The sequence below is a fragment of the Oncorhynchus mykiss genome, chromosome 7, assembly GCF_057628025.1.
Source record: "Oncorhynchus mykiss isolate SJ-2025 chromosome 7, ASM5762802v1, whole genome shotgun sequence".
In the NCBI taxonomy this organism is placed as follows: domain Eukaryota; kingdom Metazoa; phylum Chordata; class Actinopteri; order Salmoniformes; family Salmonidae; genus Oncorhynchus; species Oncorhynchus mykiss.
In genome coordinates, this window is record NC_143028.1 from 55,485,764 (window position 1) to 55,509,261 (window position 23,498).

The window sequence follows — 23,498 nt, forward strand, 5'->3', positions numbered from 1 at the left end:
GTACAAACAAAACGTAAATGACAGAGAACTTCTTACTTAGTGAAAGGGGTTCCAGTCTACCGTGAAGCATTCCATGTATATGGGTCTAGCTACATCTTCACATATGATACAATTCAAATGTTGTCAAAGTTGTTTTCATTGCAAGTTAAAGCATAATGTTAGCTAACTAGATAACGTTAGGTGGCTGGCTAGCTAGCAAGCTACGTGTATGACCTACGTAGTAATATTATTCATATCTCAGAAATCTGTTTGCATTGCTAGTTATAGCCTACTATTAGCTAGCTAGCTGACATTGAACCTACAGATGTTGGTTAGCTTTTGCAACCTGCAGATTCATACTACATCCTTTCATGCATGGTAGCTAGTTATGACAATATATTTGTATTGTTATACTGTATGGGTTGGGATTATGGTTTATTGTTTAGCTAGCTTGCTAGCTACATGTCTAAACAAAAGACTCCACTTTGCCAAATGATTGCATGACCCATCAATGTAGCCAGATGTGTCTCGGGGTGATATGGCCTATTGTATTTCTTGAACATGTGAACAGGTCTAGCAATAGAGACCCATCGACTTAGCTACAGTAGATGTGGCTGGGGGTGGTTATAGCCTCTCGTTTACCATAAACAGTAATGTGAAGAGCAACATCACCTGCACCAAAGTCAGATTAGAATATAGGCCAAGGACTAGATAAAGTATATTTCTACCTGGCGTTTTTCCTAATTGTGGACTAGTACTTTCACCACTTTTAGTCTTGAAATCTTTGGTTGTTTACTACATTACCTTACTCACTCTGTTTAGCACATGGCCTCACATGTGAATCCTTAAAAAGATGGGTGGGCCTAAGGCTTAAGAGGGCGTGAACAATGCTAAACAGGTGTAAACAAAGAAGAGTTCTCTAGTAGGTGTACCAAAACATTTAAGGACCATTTTCTCAAAAGTGGGGTTACAGGTTTATCAACTTTCAAATCAGCATTAATTTCCCATTCTTCCTTAACTACAATGTATGATATAACATTTTGAAGCTCTGAGTCTGTACTTTTATCCAATGTAAAAAACCACAATTTAAAACTTGGGAAATAAGACCAAAAAGAGATGGTGGGTCACATATGCTATAGAGAAGAGGCAGGCTGTGAGGCTATGGGATGTTAACATGACATTAGTCTTCCTGACAGGGGCTGTAGGGGTTGACTGGTGTATGGTCTCCAACAAAAGTCCTGCTCATGGTCTGAAGACTACATACCCACAATGCCAGATGACTTGAGTAGCAAATGGATGGAGTAAGATGAGAGGACAGCCACTACTGTCAGGAGCACCCTGCAGAGTAGAGAGGAGAGAGCTTCATCATCATCATCCTCCTCATCATCATCAACACCATCATTGTCATAATCACAGGGACTTTTCCGTCATTGAAATCCTTGGGCCGCCTAAGCAATTTTTCAGGTCGCCTAAATACATTTTCGGGATGGAAAAACACTTTTAGTGTTAACTTAAATGACTAAAACAAGATATATATATATATATATATATATATATGTAGAAAAGATAATGGACCTATATTTTTTTTTAAATAATATAATCTTTGAGAACTAACAATCTGCAAAATGAAAGCTAGACAGTCAGAGAGAATTTGAAATTCCAAAAACAATTAATTTAGCAGTATATATTTAACACAGTATTAGCCATGGCAAAATGCATAGAATTGCAGGAAATTTGCTTTAAAACTGCCAAATGTTCTCTTACTGCGGCAGAATATGTAAAATTGCATGAAAATTAAAACTGCAACAACAAAAAAATCAGCTGCATAGCAAAATGTGTAGAATTGCAGGAAATTCGCTATAAACTTCACTAATTTCTCACAGCTCCATGGAGAACATTTTCTCTAAAATTCAGCTACGCTGACGGGGAGAATACCATGCCCCACTGCCACGCCCCACTGCCACGCCACCCACCTAAGCTCCTTTATTATCCAGAAAAAAACCCTGTTATCATATTCACCATCATCCTCATTAACACCATTATTGTCATAATGATCATCATCATCAAAATCATCATTATTATTAATGATCATCATCATCATTATTATCATCATCATCATCATCAACCTCATCCTCAACACCATCATTGTCATAATGATCATTTTCACCATCTTCCTCATCCTTATTGAACTTGATATCCCAGCACATTCTGGTGCAGTATGACTGTAACAGCTGTCCTAATCCATGGCTCTCAGATAACATTCATCCATGTAAACCATTGATTCAGCTGGATGTACAGCTGGGTGTTGGGTTATAGGGTCTTGAGTCTTGGGTTATGGGGTGCATTCATAAACAGCAACCCACTGACACTGACCCTGGTTCACCCAGGGTTGGCCTCATACAGAGCCTCAGCCTTACAGAGCATCAGTCTCACTGGCTGCATTAACTACAAATATCTCCCCTATTCCCACACCACGAGAAACAACCACAAGGACATTAGGGGCGTTATTTAGAGGTGGAAATATTTACAAAGCAAAGCTGACATTGACATTAAGCTGAGGAAAAACCTCAGAGTTAACGAAGAGGAAAAGTAAAACTGGTCCAAGTGGTCTCTGGTCCACTGGTCTCTGGTCCAAGATCTCCCAAAATACTGCTGCATGCCCCAGCGGCCAACATCTGGCCGAACAGACCAATCTGATCTCCTACTCCTCCTCTCTCCAACTTTAACTTTTTTTTTCTTTCACATTTCTTTCAAATTGTTACTCTTGGCAACTGGAACTGGGCTTGTGTCGGAGAGGCAAAGCACGTCTTTCACCTCAAATTCAACTATGTTCCGTTTCACATTGTTCTGTGTCTCGGGCAGCGTAGTGGAAGAATGCCGCAGGGCTGATTTGTGGTGGAGGAGAAGTTATCCGGGAACAGTGTGGGAGAACTGTGGGACAGTTAGACAGACTGGCAAATGGAGACAGATAGACAGACAAACTGCATTCCCGCCAGGGCCAGTGCCAGGGCCCGGCTGAGACCTCTGTGTGTGCCAACTTAAGTCTCCACTATAATCTGAAATGTTAGACCACTACAACGGGGCAAAAAAGCTACATGGGTTTAATGGGTTGCTGATAAGGGCCAGTGCACAGCTACCTCCCCAATACAGCCTCTGAAAACCCTCTTTGTTCAGCTAAAGCCCACATGACACAACAGTCAGGCCCAGAGCCCTCTGCCGGCCTCAGCTCCGGCCCCTTTCCTTCCAGGAAACACAGAAATCTCCTTATAGCAATCCCACTGCTGGGCCCCAGCAGCGGCTATAGGCTACTGGTCCCATGAACCCCCTGGCCCTACACTCATACATAGGCATGAATGGTGTCAGATGTGAGTCTGCCTTGGAGCAGACTATTTTATTTATTTATTTTACCTTTATTTAACTAGGCAAGTCAGTTAAGAACAAATTCTTATTTTCAATGACGGCCTAGGAACAGTGGGTTAACAGTGGGTTAACCTTCCGGTTACTAGTCCAATGCCCGAACCACTAGGCTACCCTGCCGCCCCAGGGCCATACCAATAGTGGGTGATTGGAATGCTTGTCAGTGCTGTAATGCTCCATTGGACAGAGTAGGTGTTACAGTAGGTGAGGTCAAAGGAAAGGGTAGGATAGGATAAAGTACTGGAGGGATTGGATGCTAGTCTGGGTACCAGTCTGTTTAGCTCATTCCACTCCTTGCCACTCCTGTCATGATAAGCTGATCTTTGGCATATGACATGGAATACAAGGAGTGGGATGTTAGCTAAACCAACTGGTAGCCGGGCTAATGGGATGCCACAGTGTTAATGTGATGTTAGTTTGGTGTGTTGTTGAGTTTCTCTTTGTTTTTCTGTGTTCAGAGAAGCGTGTGCTGCTGCAATGTAGGTCTGTTGTCCCCCTTGGGAATGAGCAGCTAAGATTCAGACTGACAACGTACGCTGGCAGAAAGAATTGAGAGGAGAGGGAGGTGCACCCTGGAGGCTGGAGCACAGCACACAGTGGTCCACTGAAAAGTTGCTTGACTGGCTGTCCCCCTCCCGAGTCCCTCTACATCAGGATTGGGAAACATTAATGAGGGTGGAGGCCACAAAAAATATGAAGTCATCATGAGGGGCAGCAGTTGCTCGCAGGTCTGCGACCATGATTACAAATGTAGATAGCTGGCTGCTAGATTAACTTTCGAAAAGGAAAAAAAATGCTGACAAGGGCTAATTGAGTGATTATCAGTGACTGATATAACAAGAGAAAAACTGCTGATGCAAAACCATATTTAGAAATTGCACCTTGTGTATTCTACTACTCTAGCTTGCAACAGTAAGTTAAGACCCTAACTGAGTTTCCTGTGCAACATAAAACTAAACACGCTTCACACACTGTTTATGTGAAATGTACAGATGTAGGATGTTAAAATTGATCCGAGGGCCTTTAAAAGAAGGGCCGCCGGCCTCCCATCCCTGCTCTACAGTACATGTTTCTCTCCCTCTCTTTCTCTATCCTTCTCGCTACATCTGTGATACCAGTCAATATGGCTACACTGTGTACACTGTGTGTCACTGTGGTTCTATTACAGGTGTAGGATCGACATTTGATCACTCTTTTGTTTCAAACTTGTAGTGTATTTGAGTTTTAAAAAGGTTCTAAAGTTTGTAATTTCCACTTTGACATGTCAGACTTGATTTTCCCTAACAAAACAATGTATCAACCCTAAAGAAAACTCCATGAATTATATTCCATGTAATAATTCAGATTTCCTGTTGCAGCAAGACTGTTTTCCCGCTGTAGCAAACTGGCTCAAATTAAGATCCTACATCTGTACATTTCACATGAACAGTGAAGCATGTTTAATTTTAGGTTGCACAGGAGCAGTTAAGGTTGTATATACTGTAAGTCAGGTGACACAGACAGACAAACAGACAGTGTAGTAACCCAGGGTTCAGCTGGTCCAAATCAGTCCAGACCAGACAGAAGACAGGTTGAGAAACCACAGTTACACCAACCAGCTCAAAATAAATAGCTGTTTTCAGTGTGGAAAAAACTACTCTAGACATGTCTCTAGCCAGAAAGCTTGGATACAGTCTTTTGGATAATATTTATGTCGGTCATGGTTGTCTTAAATAGTATCAACGCTTCATTTTAGTCACAGTTGGTAAGAAATGTGGGCATGCTGCCAATAAGACAAACACATACTACCTTTAGTTAGGAAATAAAAGATTGTGTGTCACCCTACCTACAATTCCACTGACTCTAAAACCTGTGCTACTGCTAGTATACCGTCAATGGATTTGGCATTACTACACACATCCAAAACATTACTTTACCTCTAGCAGTGGTGGAAAAAGAACCCAATTGTCATACTTGAGTAAAAGTAAAGATCCACCACATCTTTGTAATTTAGCAGACAGTCTTCTCCAGAGCAACTTAAAGTAGGGAGTGCATACATTTTCACACTGGTCCCCCATGGGAATCAAACCCACAACCCTGGCATTGCAAGTGCTATGCTCTACCAACTGAGCCACATAGTATTCTACATGACCAAAGGTATGTGGACACCTGCTCGTCGAACATCTAATTCCAAAATCATGGGCATTAATATGGAGTTGGTTTCCGCTTTTGCTGCTATAAGGTTTCTCCTTTTGCTGCTATAACAGCCTCCACTCTTAAGGGAAGGATTTCCACTAGATGTTGGAACATTGCTGAGGAGACTTGCTTCCATTCAGCCACTAGAGCTTTAGTGAGGTCATGCACTGATGTTGGGTGATTAGGCCTGGCTCGCAGTCGGCGTTCCAATTCAACCCAAAGGTGTTCGATAGGGTTGAGGTCAGGGCTCTGTGCAGGGAAAGTTCTTCCACACCGATCTCAGCAAACCATTTCTGTATGGACCTTGCTTTGTGCACGGGGGCATTGTCATGCTGAAACAAGAAAGGGCCTTCCCCAAACTATTGCCCCAAAGTTGGAAGCATCTATAATGTCATTGTATGCTGTAGTGTTAAACATTTCCCTCACTGGAACGAAGGGTCCTAGAACAAAACATGAAAAACAGCTCCAGACCATTATTCCTCCTACGCCAAACTTTAGAGTTGGCACTATGCAGGTAGGGTTCTCCTGGTTAGTCTGTCGGACTGCCAGAGGGTGAAGCGTGATTCATCAATCCAGAGAACGTGTTTCCACCACTCCAGCTGATGCTTGGCATTACGCATGGTGATCTTAGGCTTGTGTGCAGCTGCTCGGCCATGGAAACCCATTTCATGAAGCGCCCGATAAACAGTTCCTGTGATGACGTTGCTTCCAGAGGCAGTTTGGAACTCGGTAGTGAGTGTTGCAACCAAGGCCAGATTATTTTTACGGGCTACATGCTTCAGCACTCTGCGGTCCCGATCAGTGAGCTTGTGTGGCCTATCACTTCACGGCTGAGCCATTGCTGCCCCTAGATATATCCATTTCACAATAACAGCACTTACAGTTGACTGAGGCAGCTCTAGCAGGGCAGAAATTTGATGAACTGACTTGTTGGAAAGGTGGCATCCTATGACTGTGCCATGTTGAACGTCACTGAGTTCTTCAGTAAGGCCATTCAACTGCCAATGTTTGTCTATGGATATTGCATGGTGGTGTGCTCAATTTTATATACCTGTCAGCAACGGGTGTGGCTGAAATAGCCAAATCCACTAATTTGAAGGGCTGTCCACATACTTTGTATATTTAATGTACCTTCATAGAAAATGACTCAAGTACCGGTATGTGAATACTGAATGTGCATGAGTGAAAGTCACCCAGTACAATACTTGATATACTTAGATATCAAAAGTAAATGTAATGCAAAAATATAGAATACTTAAGGTTTAAAAGTAAAAGTATAAATCATTTCAAATTGCTTATATTAAGCCAACCAGATGGCACAATTTGTATTTTATTTTCTATTAATGGATAGCCAGGGGGACACAAAGCTTTTGTGTTTAGTGAGTCCGCCATATCAAAGGCAATAAAGATGACCAGGGATGTTCTCTTGATAAGTGTGTTAAGTGGACCATTTTCCTGTCCTGCTAAGCATTTAAAGATGACCAGGGATGTTCTCTTGATAAGTGTGTTAAGTGGACCATTTTCCTGTCCTGCTAAGCATTTAAAGATGACCAGGGATGTTCTCTTGATATGTGTGTTAAGTGGACCATTTTCCTGTCCTGCTAAGCATTTAAGGATGACCAGGGATGTTCTCTTGATATCTGTGTTAAGTGGACCATGTTCCTGTCCTGCTAAGCATTTAAAGATGACCAGGGATGTTCTCTTGATATGTGTGTTAAGTGGACCATGTTCCTGTTCTGCTAAGCATTTAAAGATGACCAGGGATGTTCTCTTGATATGTGTGTTAAGTGGACCATTTTCCTGTCCTGCTAAGCATTTAAAGATGACCAGGGATGTTCTCTTGATATGTGTGTTAAGTGGACCATTTTTCTGTCCTGCTAAGCATTTAAAGATGACCAGGGATATTCTCTTGATATGTGTGTTAAGTGGACCATTTTCCTGTCCTGCTAAGCATTTAAAGATGACCAGGGATGTTCTCTTGATATGTGTGTTAAGTGGACCATTTTTCTGTCCTGCTAAGCATTTAAAGATGACCAGGGATGTTCTCTATATGTGTGTTAAGTGGACCATTTTTCTGTCCTGCTAAGCATTTAAAGATGACCAGGGATGTTCTCTATATGTGTGTTAAGTGGACCATTTTTCTGTCCTGCTAAGCATTTAAAGCGTAACGAGTACTTTTGGATGTCAGGTAAAATGTATGGAGTAAAAAGTACATTATTTTCTTTAAGAATGTAGTGAACGAAAAGTAAAGTACAGATACCCCAAAAAACAACTTAAGTATTTTTACTTAGGTACTTTACACCATTGACCTCTAGGTAGAAAGCTATTGTATTGTAATCCTATCTAAGGTCACTTGGTAAACAAATCCCTGGGGCTAGGAGAGTTTTCTAATAAATGCAGCATGATAAAGTCTTACAGCACAGAGCACACACAGTGTTTCATGGAACAAGACTTAACAATCCAGATCCCATGGCCTCTGCCAGCTTGTAACCTAGCTGCTGGGGTTAGGAGGTGTGATGGTAATAGGAGGATGACAAGAGTGGGTGCTAAACCCACAAACACATTACATAACCCCTTCATGACTAATCTGACAGCTGTTAAACTAAGCTCTCTGTGACTCGTCCTGACAGCAGATACCACCACAGCCCAGATTATTCTCCCTAGCTGGCATGGCAGACCCCTGAGAACACACTCATGCACATTCAGTATTCACACATTCAATCACAGCACAAGATAGGACATGCAGATGCAAGCACATTGAGGTTATTTCCAGCATCCATCATTGTAATTGCATTGGTTTAACACAGCAGCACAACGCTGCTATTAGCATATTAATGAGACTTCTCCACGCGGCCCCATTACATTTCATTATTCCACACAACGCTCGAAATCCCTATTAATCTCAATGCAGATGTGTATCATGTAACACAAGGTTTTACGCACCACCAGCGTGTCACTGCTGTAGTTAAGATAGCTATCACAGTAATGATTAATGATGCCGTATTTGCCTTTTATCTAGTGACTAGTTACATACCGAGTTTACCACCTGGTTAATTGCCTTTAAATAATTACAGGGCTATTTCTGTCCAGGGAGGAGCTCCATTCAGAGGGACTAAATGGAATGCAATTAAATCAGAGGAACATTTGTGGCTAATGTGCACATGTCTGACTGGGTTTAAATCCATGTACATACATTTACATTACCAATTGATCTTATCATTCATCATATAGAACTGTTGGTCATCTATGTTCATCGCAATCATGAATTCCTTCATACATCCATTCATTAATCCATCCATTAATTCATTAATTAATTCATCCATCCATGTTGACTCACAGGAATAGAACGACCCCTGTGTTGGCCATGGCATACGACAATCCCAGAATTCCACTTCCCATGATGGCGTTGCCCAAGTTGAACACTGACATTCCAAAAGAGGTTTTCCCCTCAAACTGTTTCCATGGAGAAACACATAGAGGTGAACACGGTTGTTAGCACAATGCTTACAACAATCAAAGTTGCTTTACAGAAGAAGAGAATGAACACGTTACAGATTCATCTGAACCATCCACTGGGCTGAAAGCAGCCTATAGGTTCCACTTACATCTGTGAAGCGTGTGGTCTTTTTGTCCTCCATGTTAGACAGGAACTCCTGACTCTCTGCGAGGTTGGCCTCTGGATCCTCACTTCTGTGGGGATTCATGGGAATAAAGCACAGTCATAAGAACATGAAGCAAGAACAATGTTATAAAACCTCAACTCAAGGACGCTCTCTCTGAGAGAATATTGGAATCACATGGGATAACATTCAACTACTATAGGAGTCTGGGGCTGGTCTGTCCTTATCACAACTCATGATTGTAATGGTGAGAAACAGTACACTGAAACATATCCCTTCCTTGTCAATGTCACATACCTGACATTTTGGGCACTATTGGGAACAATTTCCCTACAAAGTACCGTAGAGAAAGACGTTCCATCATCCAATGAAAGCACAAAGAGGAAAAACAACAAACACACCCTCAGAAAATGACACAGTCTGGGTAAACGTATGTATTCAACTACTTAAGGGCGCATGGGGAGACACTGTACATGTTAAACAGTTGACGTAATTTCCTGTGACTAAGGGCCAGGTCTGTTCTGTGCTGATAGAGGTGACCTCATGATTAGTAGGGCAAAGGAACGCAGGCTCTGACGCTAGGTAGTACTAGGTACGCATGACCCACATTTTCACACACATATCCACAGTAGTTAACAAAGAGTAGTGTTGTTGTGGGGTGTGTGAAGGGAGACATGTGACATGATAAGGCTCAGTGAGGGAATACATCACATTCAACACTAATAGTTTCATTCTTGACCAACGTAATATATTGCCTAATACCTAGTACCTGAGTGTATACTTTTTTTTTAGCTGAAAAGGTTCCTCTTGTCTGCTATTGTGTATCTAATCTTGTCCACCAGCCGTCTCTCTCTCTGTCAAACATGAAATGCGAAAGCAATTGAGCCTGGGGATGAGGTTATCTTCTATCTGAAAGAGTGTTTACTGTACTTTTAGAGATGAAAAGCCTGTGTATTCTTTAGTATGTTTGCAGTCTGCTGTCTTGAACCTGAGTGTATACTTACTGCTCTGTGGTGTCTCCTGGTGGTGTTTTGGCTGCTTCTGTGGTTTCCTCCCCAGTCTCATGGCCTTTCCCATTGGGAATAGAGTTCATCTCTGCTGGTGCTGGAGCTGATACTGGCACTGCAGGAGCAGGTTCCACGCTTTCAGCTGCTTTATCTTCACTCATCTTTGCTCCAATGTATGTGTGTATGTGTGTGTGTATGTGTGTGTGTGTGTGTGTGTGTAAGTGTTTGTGTGTAAATGTGTTTGTGTGTCTGTGTAAGTGTGTGTGCTGGTGCATGTGTGTGTAAAGGTTTGTGTGTGCTGTGGCTGACGTCCTCTTTTCTTTTCCTTCAGGAATCTGTGACAGAATAGACACATGGCAGTTAGACTACAACTGATGAGTAAATCATGTTCATAATCACTGGAATATTACAAACAGTTCATTAAATGCAGATAAGCTTGCTTATCTTGCACATCTTGCACAGCCATCTATCTGGGGATACAAATTGTACAACATGAGTACAAATCTATTACAATAATACATTCAGCGATGCTTAAAGACTAATACTGCATACAATCAGGCAGGTGGACGTTTATTGGGATGAGTCTTGTCCTAGAGGCAGAACTGAGAGATTTCCGATAGGTATGCCAGAAGCAAAGTCAATATTGGCTACATTGTAAAAATTCATGAAAACTAAAATGTGCTTTTTGGTCTTAATTTAAGGTTTGGGTTAGGCATTTGGGTTAGCAGTGTGGTTCGGGTTAAGGTTTAGAGCTATGTTTAAAATCTGATTTTATGACTGCGGTTGTGCCTGCTAGTGACCACTCTGCAGAGCTCCCTCCAGAACAAGATTCATGACAAAAACACTAACCTGCTACAATCAAGGTGCCAATGCAGTAGTGTTAACAATGACTTGGCCTAAAAGGCATGTTGAAAGATTAATGAGGCCTGTTCTTGGCAGATATAATGAGACTCTCTGTGTCTTCCTGGTAGGCCCCAGGTGAACGTGCAGACCAGCTGGCTGGATGCTTTACGGACATATTCAATCTCTCCATATCCCAGTCTGTTGTCCCCACTTGCTTCAAGATGTCCATCATTGTTCCTGTACCTAAGAAAGCGAAGTTAACTGAACTAAATGACTATCGCCCCGTAGAACTCACTTCTGTCATCATGAAGTGCTTTGAGAGGCTAGTTAAGAACCATATCACCTCCACCCTAGACCAGGGATGGGCGACTGGCGATCCGGCCTGTGTCCCTTATGTAGGCTTGCGGATACATTTCCAAAGACAGAACAAAACTCAATATGGGTCTCTAGAATAGTAGAATACACAAGGTGCAACTTCGACATCTGGTTGTGCATCAGCAGTTTTTCTCTTGTTATGTCAGTCACTGTTATGTCAGTCACTGAACATGTCAGCAAACATTTTTTAGATTGGTATGTTAGATTGGTATGTTAGTTGGTATTTTAGACTAGCAACCAGCTATCTAATAATATCGTAATCATGGTTGAATTACTGACCATGGGTCCCCCAGTGATTTTGTCCGTCAGTTTCACTCAGATATCACGTTAAAAACGGCAAACATTTCTCTCCATCCTATGGCAAAATGTGTAGAATTGCAGGACATTTGCTGTAAAACTGCAACATTTTCTCTACAGCCCATGGCAAAATGTGTAAAATTGCAGGAAATTAATTCTAAAGCATAACATGTTTTGCTCACAGATGGGGGAAACAACATTTAACTTAGGGCTCCCAAAAGGCTCTGACTACATGTTTGGGTGTGGATGTGGGTATGCCCCCCATGATGAGTTCCGATTTTTTGGTGTTTCCCACCCCCATCAAAGTTGCCCATCCCTGCCCTAGACCAACTACAATTCGTGTACCGCCCCAAAAGATCCACGGATGATGCAATCACCATGGCACTGAACACTGTTTTGTATTGCTAGGTATTACTGCACTGTAGGAGCTAGAAACACAAGCATTTAGCTGCACGTGCAATAACAGCTGTAAATGTGTCTAAACGGACAATATAATTGTATTTTATTTAGTTATAAAGCACTTTCTAAGAACTGGAGGAGTTGACAACACAAACACTTTCTATTGTCAGCTTGTCAAGCGTAAGATAAAAGCACCAGCCGTCATCATTGAAGTCAGAAAACTAAGTTGATAAACAACCTTTGTTTCTGGGGAGAATCTCCGGCATTATTTAGTTGTCAGCTGACAGGTATTTCCCTCTATACTGCTTATGAGAGGAAAGGCCCCAGTTAGCTGTGACACTCCAGGCTTTGTGAGGGATGGTTCGGGCCCCTTTGTGAGGGGCCCCTGTATCCTAGGTCCCCTACTGTGGTGTATAAGAAGAGCTGCTGGTGTACAGGCCCTGAAAGGCCCCTGAAAGGCTCCTGTGACATGTCTCCCTGTTCCTGTCAACCTCGGCTCCCTGGCTGTCCCTGAAAGCCCCCACAACTAATTTCCCCATTAGCTATGCAGCGTAAACAGGGGTAAAGGGCAGATGGAGTAGGGGGACAAGGTGGCACACACACAGTGCAAATCACAGAAGGAGGAGATGAAAGGCAGGAGAACCAGTTACGACCAGCTTAGAACCAGTTCCAGACCTAATTTCTTTTGTTATAGCTTGCCATTTCTTTCTTTAATCAGGAAGGTCTTAGCATAGCGGCAGTGCTCTCACTCTCTCAGTGCTCCAGTGCGCCCTCTTCACTGACCCTGGTCCCCTCAGATGACCCTTGCTCCCGCCACCCCCACTTCCCTTCCCCTGCCCGCTTTTCAAAAGTACCTTTTTGTAAAATTATTTTAGCACATCAAACACAGAAGGAGATGTATAAACCCAGGGTCTCCATCGAGCAGCAGCCCCTCATGGCCTGTGTTACTGTGTCACCGGCCTCCACCAACCACATTGTGCTTCTCTGTCTCTCTGGCTAATGCGGGGCAACGTGGTCAGCTAGCAAAACATGGCACACAATGGCGCATGTTGTGTGGTTTCCTGGGAATGGGCTGGAGAACAGTGGCGCTATTGTGCCAGGCATCATTATACCACCGGCGCCCCCTTGGCTGCAGCTCCCTGGGCCACTCGATGGGCTGAAAAGGTAATTCATTACGCCCTAATTGAAAAGACGGCACCTTGAATTCGACAGCTGCCAGGGTCCCATGCTCACGCACATGTGTGGCAGGGGTCGGGCAGGGGGTGGTGCCACACACACTAGGACCCCATCACCAGTGAGGAGTCTCTCTGTCACTCAAACAGCCCTCCATTCATAGACAGACTGGGCACTCAGAGGAGGACCTGCAGCTAAACTGACGTGTGATTGGCTGGCTGGAACACAGTGGGATCTCTGGGATGACGTCACAGGGTGGAGCTTCTCCACGACTTAGCTGATTGGGCAGAATCAGAGAAACATTGTATGAATGAATGAACTTCCTTCAGCTAACTGGTGTGAATACACAAACACAGTGTGTTTTCATTCAGCAACAATGCCTGGAAGATAGCTACCCACAGACACAGGGAATATGGCATGAATACAGTTTGTTTGAAGACTTAGTTGATTGTTCCTCTAAGTCCCTGAGAGAGTGAACCACTGAAGATGAAAGAGAATGGCAATGAAGAAGAGGATGCTTACAATGGGGAATGTAGGACAGTCATCATGTTATGTAAGCAGCAAGGATACACACAGATCTCCATGTGAAGGACTAGGAGACTTCCCACCAGCGTGTTACATATACACAGATACACTATTAAATATAGTATGAAACATGAGAGAAAAGGTTGTGTATTGATGAGAAGAGGTCTATCCAGGTCCAGTCAAGTAGCGATGAGATCATTCACATCCTGAATAGCATATGGTATGATGCCATCCTCACATCCCCTCCATGCACAATTAAAAAAGCCTGCCTGCCCAGCCATTATCACTTCAATCTCAACACCTCACTTTCCCAGATTAGCCTCCTAAAAGTGTGTGTGAGCAGTTTGACAGGAATTGGATTGTTGGGAGAACGTCATGCAGGCTTACTCACCACCTTTAGGGAGGTGTACATGTGGCGTCAGGTAATTACACCGAGAGCGTTTCATTAAATTCTGCATGCTGTTATTTTAAAGGTCTTTCCATCTATAAATAACTATTAATAGATAGGTTTATTTGCTCTGGCTCTGCATGCAGCATTATTATACACATGGAAAGGCTGACAGAGAGAGAGAAGCAGCCATTTGGCAATCATCCCTATATTACTCCCTAAGCCAGTGGATGTTGTGGATGCAGTGGTTTTATAATCCGCCACCGTGTTCTCTCAGGGTTTTATGTGTGTATTTGTTGGGTTGGGTCTCTCTTTTGTGTAGACGGAAGGCAGTGTCCCCAGGGGAAAGGAGCTTGTTCGGTAAGGGTGAGGGTTAGGGGTGGAGGAATGGCACTAGGGGCAGAATTATGCAAGAGCACATGTCACATTGTTACGCTTCAGTTTGGGAGAAAATCAATGTCCTCATTCCCTGTCTGATCTGTCAGACTTGCTGTTTATCCACGCCCTGCAGAGCCCCAATCCCCAAAAACCTCCTCAATTTGTCACCCTCCGACCAGCGTCTGTGCTGCTGGGCTTATGCTGCTCTGACGTAGGATGCACGGCTAAGAGACGTCATCCCAGGAGGGGGGTGTATGAGGGAAAGACATGTTTACAGCTGGCCCTGATCCACATAGCATATTTACCAACACTGATTACTTTTAGTGCCATGTGTGTGTGTGTGTGTGTGGATGTGGAGGTGTCATGACCATATTGTTTCTCTCTAACACTACTATACACCTACTAATTGTATGAAGTTGGCTTTAGCTAGCCCAGATAGGTTCCCAATCTCCCAACCTTGTAACTAGCTACCAAGAAGCCATTTCAGGCTATCAATGAAGTTACAGTAGCTAGCTGCAGGCAGGGAGAAAATAAAAGTGCCACTGCCACACTTTTTCTAACCCATGTGGCTACACACACTTAAATGTATTTTTTCCTTACAACCCATCAATTATAGCACTGTATTGTATTTGTGTGTGCGCGTATTTTGATTAACTGCTTAACCTTTTCACTCGTGAGTTCCAAATATCTCTAATGGTCGCACCAGTGTGAGTTTTTTTACGTGCGTGATGTCACTGTTCCAAAATGTGATTGTTACACAACAGGACAGTGCCTCAAATCAAGACACGCTGCCTGCTAATTATCTATAAGCTATCTTTCAACTTGTAAATTTCGAATTATTTTCTAACAAGTTTAATTTTTGGACAACATTTTGAATTGAGGTGTGTTCTGCCACCCCATTACTTCACAAGAAGTGTGAGGACAATTGTTGCGGACAATTTATGTTTGACGCTTAACTGAGCCAGACAAACTTCTCTCTTCAATGAGAGCCCAAGCACATCCCCAGTGTTTCCCTAGATCTCTGAGAGAGATGTAAGGACATCTCTCTCAGCAGACAAAACATTGCAAACAGCTAGCAGCAAAGTAGATTGGTCATGAAAGTCAGAAAAGCAATAAAATGAATCGCTTACATTTGATGATCTTCGGATGTTTGCACTCACGAGACTCCCAGTTACACAATAAATGTTCCTTTTGTTCCATAAAGATTTTTTTATATCCAAAATACCTAACAAATGTTTATGTCATCTGTAAATATGAACACAGTTGTTAAATTACGAGCCTAGTTGGTTTAGCCATGGAAAAAGAAGGGAAACTTCCGCTAGCCATGATTGGTTGAGATAATGGTTGGCCTGGACATGCTGAGAGATGAGTTCTGATTGGTCTGCCATGCCTATAACATGAGCTGCTCAGATAATCCTTGCTGCTGTGGATTTTTCGAAAGATATAGCCTTGGAGAACTGCAAAAGTGTTGCTACTGCTCTCAACAACATTGCTGCGATCATGCCATGCTGACTCTCTCTGACTCTGAAAATTAATCAGATGATGAGGAAATCCCTGACTTAGGTAAAAACATTTTAATTAGCCTCCCGGGTGGCGCAGTGGTTAAGGGCCGTACTTCAGCGCCAGCTGTTCCACCAGAGACTCTGGGTTCGCGCCCAGGCTCTGTCGCAATCTGGCGCACAATTGGACCAGCATCGTCCAGGTTAGGGAGGGCTTGGCCGGTAAGGTTATCCTTGTCTCATCGCGCACCAGCGACTCCTGTGCCGGGCGCAGTGCACGCTAACCAAGGTTGCCAGGTGCACAGTGTTTCCTCCGACACATTGGTGCGGCTGGCTTCCGGGTTGGATGTGCGCTGTGTTAAGAAGCAGTGCGGCTTGGTTGGGTTGTGTATCGGAGGATGCATGACTTTCAACCTTCGTCTCTCCCGAGTCCGTACGGGAGTTGTAGTGATGAGACAAGATAGTAGCTTCTAAAACAATTGGATACCACGGAATTGGGGAGAAAAAGGGGTAAAACAAACAAAAAAACATTTTAATTGAACCAGACATTCTTCTGATGGTTAAGAAACGGAGATCAACATCACGGAAGAAGTTGACAGAGTTTTGAAATCAGTGGAATGCCCAGTGGAAGCGGAGTCTGAGAAGTAGACGGAGAAAATTCTGACGTTTGATTGCAAATGCAGAGGGAGTAGAAAAGAGAACACAGAATGATGTTGCATAAAACACCTGTCTCTGGATTACATCGTCAAACTAAGGGCAACTATGGCCGTGAAGCATTCATCCATGTATACAGGTAAGTGCCTAGCTACATTTTCAGATATTATACGTTTCTAATTTTGTCAGAAAGTTGTTTTCATTGCAAGTTAAAGCATACAGTTAGCTAGCTAGCTAGCTACCGTTATCTGGCAAGCTACGTGTATGATTTGTGTAGTAATATTATTCACATCTCAGGAAACTGTTTGCATTGATATTTATAGTGTACTGTTAGCTAGCTGGCTAACATTAAACCTAGTTGGTTAGCTTAAGCTACCTGCAGATTCATACATCATTTCATACATGGTGGCTAGCTATGACAATCAGTTGTATTGGTACTGTTTGGGATTGTGGTTAATTGTTTAGCTAGCTAGCTAGCTAGCTAGCTACATGTCTAAACAAAGACTTCACTTTACCAGATGATTACATGGCCCATCAACTTAGCCAGGTGCCTCTGGGGCTGATTACGGCCATTTATTGTATTTCATGAACATCTGAAGAGGTCTAGACAATATAGACACATCAACTTAGCTAGATGTAGCTGAGGAGGGGGGTATTTTAGGCCTCTATTTCACATGACCCACCAAGTGTCTCTGGGTAAGCCTCATCTAATAATAATAAAATATTTGTATCTGAAATGTTTCTTTCAGCATTAGCAGACGCCTGACTCTCCTCCACCAGTCATACAGGGAGAAAAAGACCCTGCCCAAACAAGCATAGGTTACACCTCAAGCATGAGAACTTTCAGCAAGTTGTGAACGTCATCAACAACTATGCAGAGGATAATGCAATAGTATTACCAGGAAGCCACACAGGACACAAACATTTTGGTGGGAAGCTACTGCCATCTCATGTGGCAAAAGCAGCGATGTGGAGTCTACAAGGAATCGATGAGAACACTTGGTGTGTAAAGCAATAACAACACATATTTTGATTATTTAACATGATTGGCACTACTCTTATTGATCTTACATTCTTTATAAATTATATTTTTACCTCGAGTTTTTACTACTCATAATTTTAGTCTTGAAATAAAAACGGTTTTACTACGGTGCCTGTCTAGCACATGGAGATGGGTGGGGCTAAGGCTTAAGAGGGTGTGATGCTGAATGGGTTTGAACAAAGAAGTGTAAAAACTGAACCAAACCACTTTTCAAGGCCCGGAGCTTCCAGTGATGATCCATGGCCCGGAGCTTCCAGTGATGATCCATGGCACGAAGCCTCCAGCAATGATCCATGGCACGAAGCCTCCAGCGATGATCCATGGCACGGAGCCTGCAGCGACGGTCCCCAGTCCGGAGCCTGCAGTGACGGTCCCCAGTCCGGAGCCTGCAGCGACGGTCCCCAGTCCGGAGCCTCCAGCGACGGTCCCCAGTCCGGAGCCTGCAGCGACGGTCCCCAGTCCGGAGCCTCCAGTGATGGTCCCCAGTCCAGGGCATCCAGCGACGGTCCCTAGTCCGGAGCCTCCATCGACTGTCCCCAGTCCGGAGCCTCCAGCGACAGTCCCCAGTCAAGAGCTTGCAGCGACGATCTACGGAGGTCCCAGTGTGACCTAATAGAAAATCTGTGTTTTCTATTTCTTTGTTGTTTTTTTCGAGTGTGGTTCCCAATCAGAGGCAGCTGTCTATCGTTGTCTCTGATTGGGGATCATATATAAGTTGTGATTTTCTGTTTGGGTTTTGTGGGGTGTTATTTTCTGTTTAGTGTCTGTGCCTGACGGAACTGTTCGCTTTCGTTTTTGGATTTGTTATTTTTGTTTGAGTGTTTCTTGAAAATAAATATCATGAACACTTTCCACGCTGCGCTTTGGTCCACTCTTCCTTCCACCGACGACGAGAGCTGTTACACAATTATTTGAAACTGCAGCTGGAAAGACTGCAAACTAGCTGCACTTCGTTTCTGTCACGGTTTTCTAGGTGTGAAAGAGAGTCGTACCAAAATGCGGCGTGGCTATTGAGATTCATGTTTAATAAAACAACGTAAACACGAATCAATACAAAAACAATAAACGTAACTTGAACGCAGCCTAAACTGGTGCAAACTAACACAAGACAGTTACAAGGACAATCACCCACAAAACCCAACACCAAACAGGCTACCTAAATATGGTTCCCAATCAGAGACAATGACGAACACCTGCCTCTGATTGAGAACCATATCAGGTCAAACATAGAACTAGACAAACTAGACATGTAACATAGAATGCCCACCCAGCTCACACCCTGACCAACCAAAACATAGAAACATACAAAGCAAACTATGGTCAGGGTGTGACAGTTTCATTTGAATTTTTTTCAATTTACCTTTCTTTGTATATATCCATAAAAATGATGGCAGCTGATTCATGATTTCGACTGGCTGAAAAACGCTGCCTGCCTGTCTGTCTCGTCCCGACACGTTCATTACCATGCCACAACTAATTTGAATGTTGAAACAATGTTGCAAATGTCGGCGAGACAGACAGCAAGGTTGATATACATTTCTGCTGTTGAAAACTAAATGTTAGTCTTAAAGAAATGTGATATGATTTCTAGATGATTTTATAGTGGATATCAAGTTTATAAAGTGCCTGGCTGGGCTGATGAGACAACGTATAGCACAGTCAGGTGGAACAGAGTAAATAGGCTTTTAACGTCACAGATTTAGCCAGTGGTAACTTGTGGAAAAGACACCGGATGGAATGCGGTTTTAACCAATCAGCATTCAGGATTAGATCCACCCGATGTATAATGTATAGCATTTTGAATATCTGTGTCTGTACATTTATCCAATATACAGTTGAAGTTGGAAGTTTACATAGACTTAGGTTGGAGTCATTAAAACTCGTTTTTCAACCACTCCACAAATTTCTTGTTAACAAACTATAGTTTTGGCAAGCTTCTGTTAGGCTAATTGACATCATTTGAGTCAATCGGAGGTGTACCTGTGGATGTTTTTCAAGGCCTACCTCAGTGCCTCTTTGCTTGACATCATGTGAAAATCAAAATAAATCAGCCAATACCTTAGAAAAATAATTGTAGACTTCCAAGTCTAGTTCATCCTTGGGAGCAATTTCCAAATGCCTGAAGGTATCACATTCATCTGTACAAACAATAGTACGCAAGTATAAACACCATGGGACCACGCAGCCGTCACACCGCTCAGGAAGGAGACGCATTCTTTCTCCTAGAGATGAACGTACTTTGGTGCAAAAAGTGCAAATCAATCCCAGAACAATCCCAGAACAACAGCAAAGGACCTTGTGAAGATGCTGGAGGAAACAGGTACAAAAGTATCTATATCCACAGTAAAACAAGTCCTATATCGACATAACCTGAAAGGCCGCTCAGTAAGGAAGAAGCCACTGCTCCAAAACTGCCATAAAAAAGCCAGAATACGGTTTGCAACTGCACATGGGGACAAAGATTGTACTTTTTGGAGAAATGTTGTCTGGTCTGATGAAACTGTTTGGCCATAATGACCATCGTTATGTTTGGAGGAAAAAAGGGGAGGCTTGCAAGCCGAAGAACACCATCCCAACTGTGAAGCACAGGGGTGGCAGCATCATGTTGTGGGGGTGCTTTGCTTCCAGAGGGACTGGTGCTCTTCACAAAATATATGGCATCATGAGGAAGGACAATTATGTGGATATATTGAAGCAACATCTCAAGACATTAAAGGTTGGTCGTAAATGGGTCTTCCAAATGGACAATGACCCCAAGCATACTTCCAAAGTTGTGGCAAAATGGCTTAAGGACAACAAAGTCAAGGTATTGGAAAGTCCTGAACTCAATCCTAAAGGAAATTTGTGGGCTAAACTGAAAAAGTGTGTGCGAGCAAGGAGGCCTACAAACCTGACTCAGTTACACTAGCTCTGCCAGGAGGAATCGGACAAAATTAATCCAACTTATTTTGGAAAGCTTGTGGAAGGCTACCCAAAACATTTGACCAAAGTTAACCTCTCTAGGGTATGCTAACGTCCCACCTCGTCAACAGCCAAATTCAACGGGGAATTTTTACTAGGATTAAATGTCAGGGATTATGAAAAACTGAGTTTAAATGTATTCGGCTAAACTGTATGTAAACCTCCGACTTCAACTTTATTTATATATATATATTTTTTTTTTAAATATATATATATTTGAACATAAGACCAAAAACAGGTGGGGGTCACATATACCCATTGATTCTTGAAGAGTATACCTTGTAAATGCCTCATGAGTTTAGTTCAACTGTCTAACCCCATCAGAACCCAAAATAGGATCTTGTTTTACTTAATTGTTTGTAAACAATGTAATTGCAAGAAAACACTGTATGGCTTCAAAGCATGGTTAAAAAAGTATTATTTTGATCTCATGGATGGTCCTTGCATCCATAGCCCTGTCTATGAATTTGAAAGTAGTTATTTTCTCCAGCCACATCCCTAAACTGTTTGCCCAAAAATAAAATCTCATATTGTGCCACTGACTTATTTCATTTTTTCCGCCTAGCTACCTGTCAAACTGAAATCCCCTGGGCCCTGAGTGACAACGTGTCCGACTAGAAAACATCTTATCTCTCTCTAGCGGGCTGAATGTTCAGTGTGGAGAGATTTACAACAGATTAAGAGATTACACTTTTCCACAAAATGTCTCTTATGAGCTGCTAATAGACGTCTCTCCCTGTGTGGCCGGCCATGTTTAAGAGGAAACCGTGGAGAGGAGAGTCTAGGGGCTTCTGACAGCCTGTCTATGTCTGTCCATAGGATGACTAGATTAGACCAGAGCCACTCTCACTCAGACGGGAAATCAGGATTTAACTTCCCATGCTTGTCACACACACACACTATGCTGCTAAAAATAGAATAGCCCCTCCATGTCACACACAGAGGCCTTTTGAGCAGCAGCAAAAGCAAGTGTGAATGGATGGATGGATGGATGGGGATGGATGGATGTAGAGGACTCCTGGAATAACCCTGCTTGGTAAACAGTTAGTTATGAAACGTGCTGGTAGACATTGTGGATGGGCTGAACAGCCATCTGTTTATTCTCGTTCTACACACACAGCAATCAGAAGGGTGTGCTTCACACTCATCCACATTGCTATATTCATTTAATTCCACAAATACTTATGTGCGAGGGGGATACGCTGGCACCAGCTGTAATCATCAGCTTTCCTTTCAGCCTACTACTTGGCCTTATTTCAGCAGTATAACCATGCTCTTGTGACTGGACTGCTAAATTAAGTACTTAACCAACTGAAACAATCTACAGTACACATGGGACCCTTCAGCTCCACTCTATGTGCCTTGAATATTTTGTTTCAAAGTGTAGTCCCAGTCACTCACAGACCAATACATGGAATGACAGGTGAGGTTGCTGAGACACTAACAGAACACAGAGCCTCAGAGTAAGACACGTCTGATGCTGTAACAGACATCCTCTCACCCTTTCACATCACAGACTTGTGCCCCATGGCTACTGCTCTTGCTATTACATGCCTCTGACTCCCAGTGTGATCCGCCATCTGTGTGAATTGGAGATTAACTGGGAACTCAATTTGTCAGTCTGAGATGCTCCTCAACGCTCTCTCTCTCTCTCACTCGAATACTCCCTCCTTTTTCTGTTAATCTGATACATCACACATTACTCATAGAAATGAAGGCTGGAATATAAACATTGTGATGAAGAGATTGGGAAATACACAGTATTGCAACCACAGCAATAGCTTGGAATCAGGCCCTTATCTGGAAAACAGGCTTCTAACAGGCACACAGAAAATCTGCAGCTGCTTGGCCATGGAAACCCATTTCACGAGCTCCTGACGAACAGTTCCTGTGATGAAGTTGCTTCCAGAGGCAGTTTGGAACTCGGTAATGAGTGTTGCAACCGAAGACAGGCGTTTTTTATACGCTACGCACTTCAGCAATCAGCTGTCCCGTTCTTTGAGCTTGTGTGGCATACCACTTTGCGGCTGAGCCGTTGTTGCTCCCATACGTTCCCACTTCAAAATAGCAGCACTTACAGTTGACCAATTTGATGAACTGACTTGTTGGAAAAGTGGCATCCTATGATGCTGCCACATTGAAATTCACTGAGCTCTTAAGTAAGGCAATTCTACTGCCAAAGTTAATCTATAAATATTGCATGGCTGTATTTCCAATTGTACACACCTGTCAGCAATGGGTGTGGCTGAAATAGCCATGTATTGCATCTTAGCTGACATACCTGCTTGCAAGGTCGGTAGACTTTAGAAAACCAAGCAATTACTAAATGTACTGAATAAGACTCAAATTCCTTTCAATCTTTTACCCAGATTTTATCAGAGATTCAGGCAGCTCAATAGGTATGCTTAGATATGCAGAAAAATATACATATTTTTGACATAGCATTAAACATAATTATTATGGCTCTAGATTACAGGAAATAGCTGTTTCAGGTGTTTGAAAAATGCAAAATTGTCCATCTTCTAGGCCTAGCCCCCATCCAGACCATCTGCCGGCCATCCTCACATACTTTGTGCTCCCTCAGATTTTTTGGATGCATGACGCCCCTGTATATGTGCGTGTGTGTATGCGGCCTGTGGGCTCAGGGTGTCGGCAGTGTGTGTTTGTGTGTGTTTGAATAGGTGTGTATCTGTGGATTAACTCTAATGCAGCGTGGAGGTGTTTGGAAGGGAGTAGAGCTGAGCTGTGTGGTTCCAGTGTCCTACG

General features: G+C 43.0%; 1 protein-coding gene across 2 annotated transcripts in view; it reads right to left on the bottom strand.

Moving 5' to 3' along the window:
- Positions 1-23,498, bottom strand: part of LOC110528155 (sodium-coupled neutral amino acid transporter 3) — a 67,829-nt gene that overhangs the window by 28,368 nt on the left and 15,963 nt on the right. Inside the window, exons 2-6 of one of the 2 annotated variants that reach the window (XM_036983702.2) lie at positions 10,196-10,533; positions 9,489-9,521; positions 9,177-9,261; positions 8,909-9,024; positions 1,244-1,317 (exon numbers count right to left, since the gene is read on the bottom strand). In XM_036983702.2, coding sequence (XP_036839597.2) covers positions 1,244-1,317; positions 8,909-9,024; positions 9,177-9,261; positions 9,489-9,521; positions 10,196-10,473 — 586 coding nt within the window. In that variant the 5' untranslated portion in view covers positions 10,474-10,533. The remainder of the gene's footprint in view (positions 1-1,243; positions 1,318-8,908; positions 9,025-9,176; positions 9,262-9,488; positions 9,522-10,195; positions 10,534-23,498) is intronic. The other variant, XM_036983703.2, reaches the window with a different exon arrangement.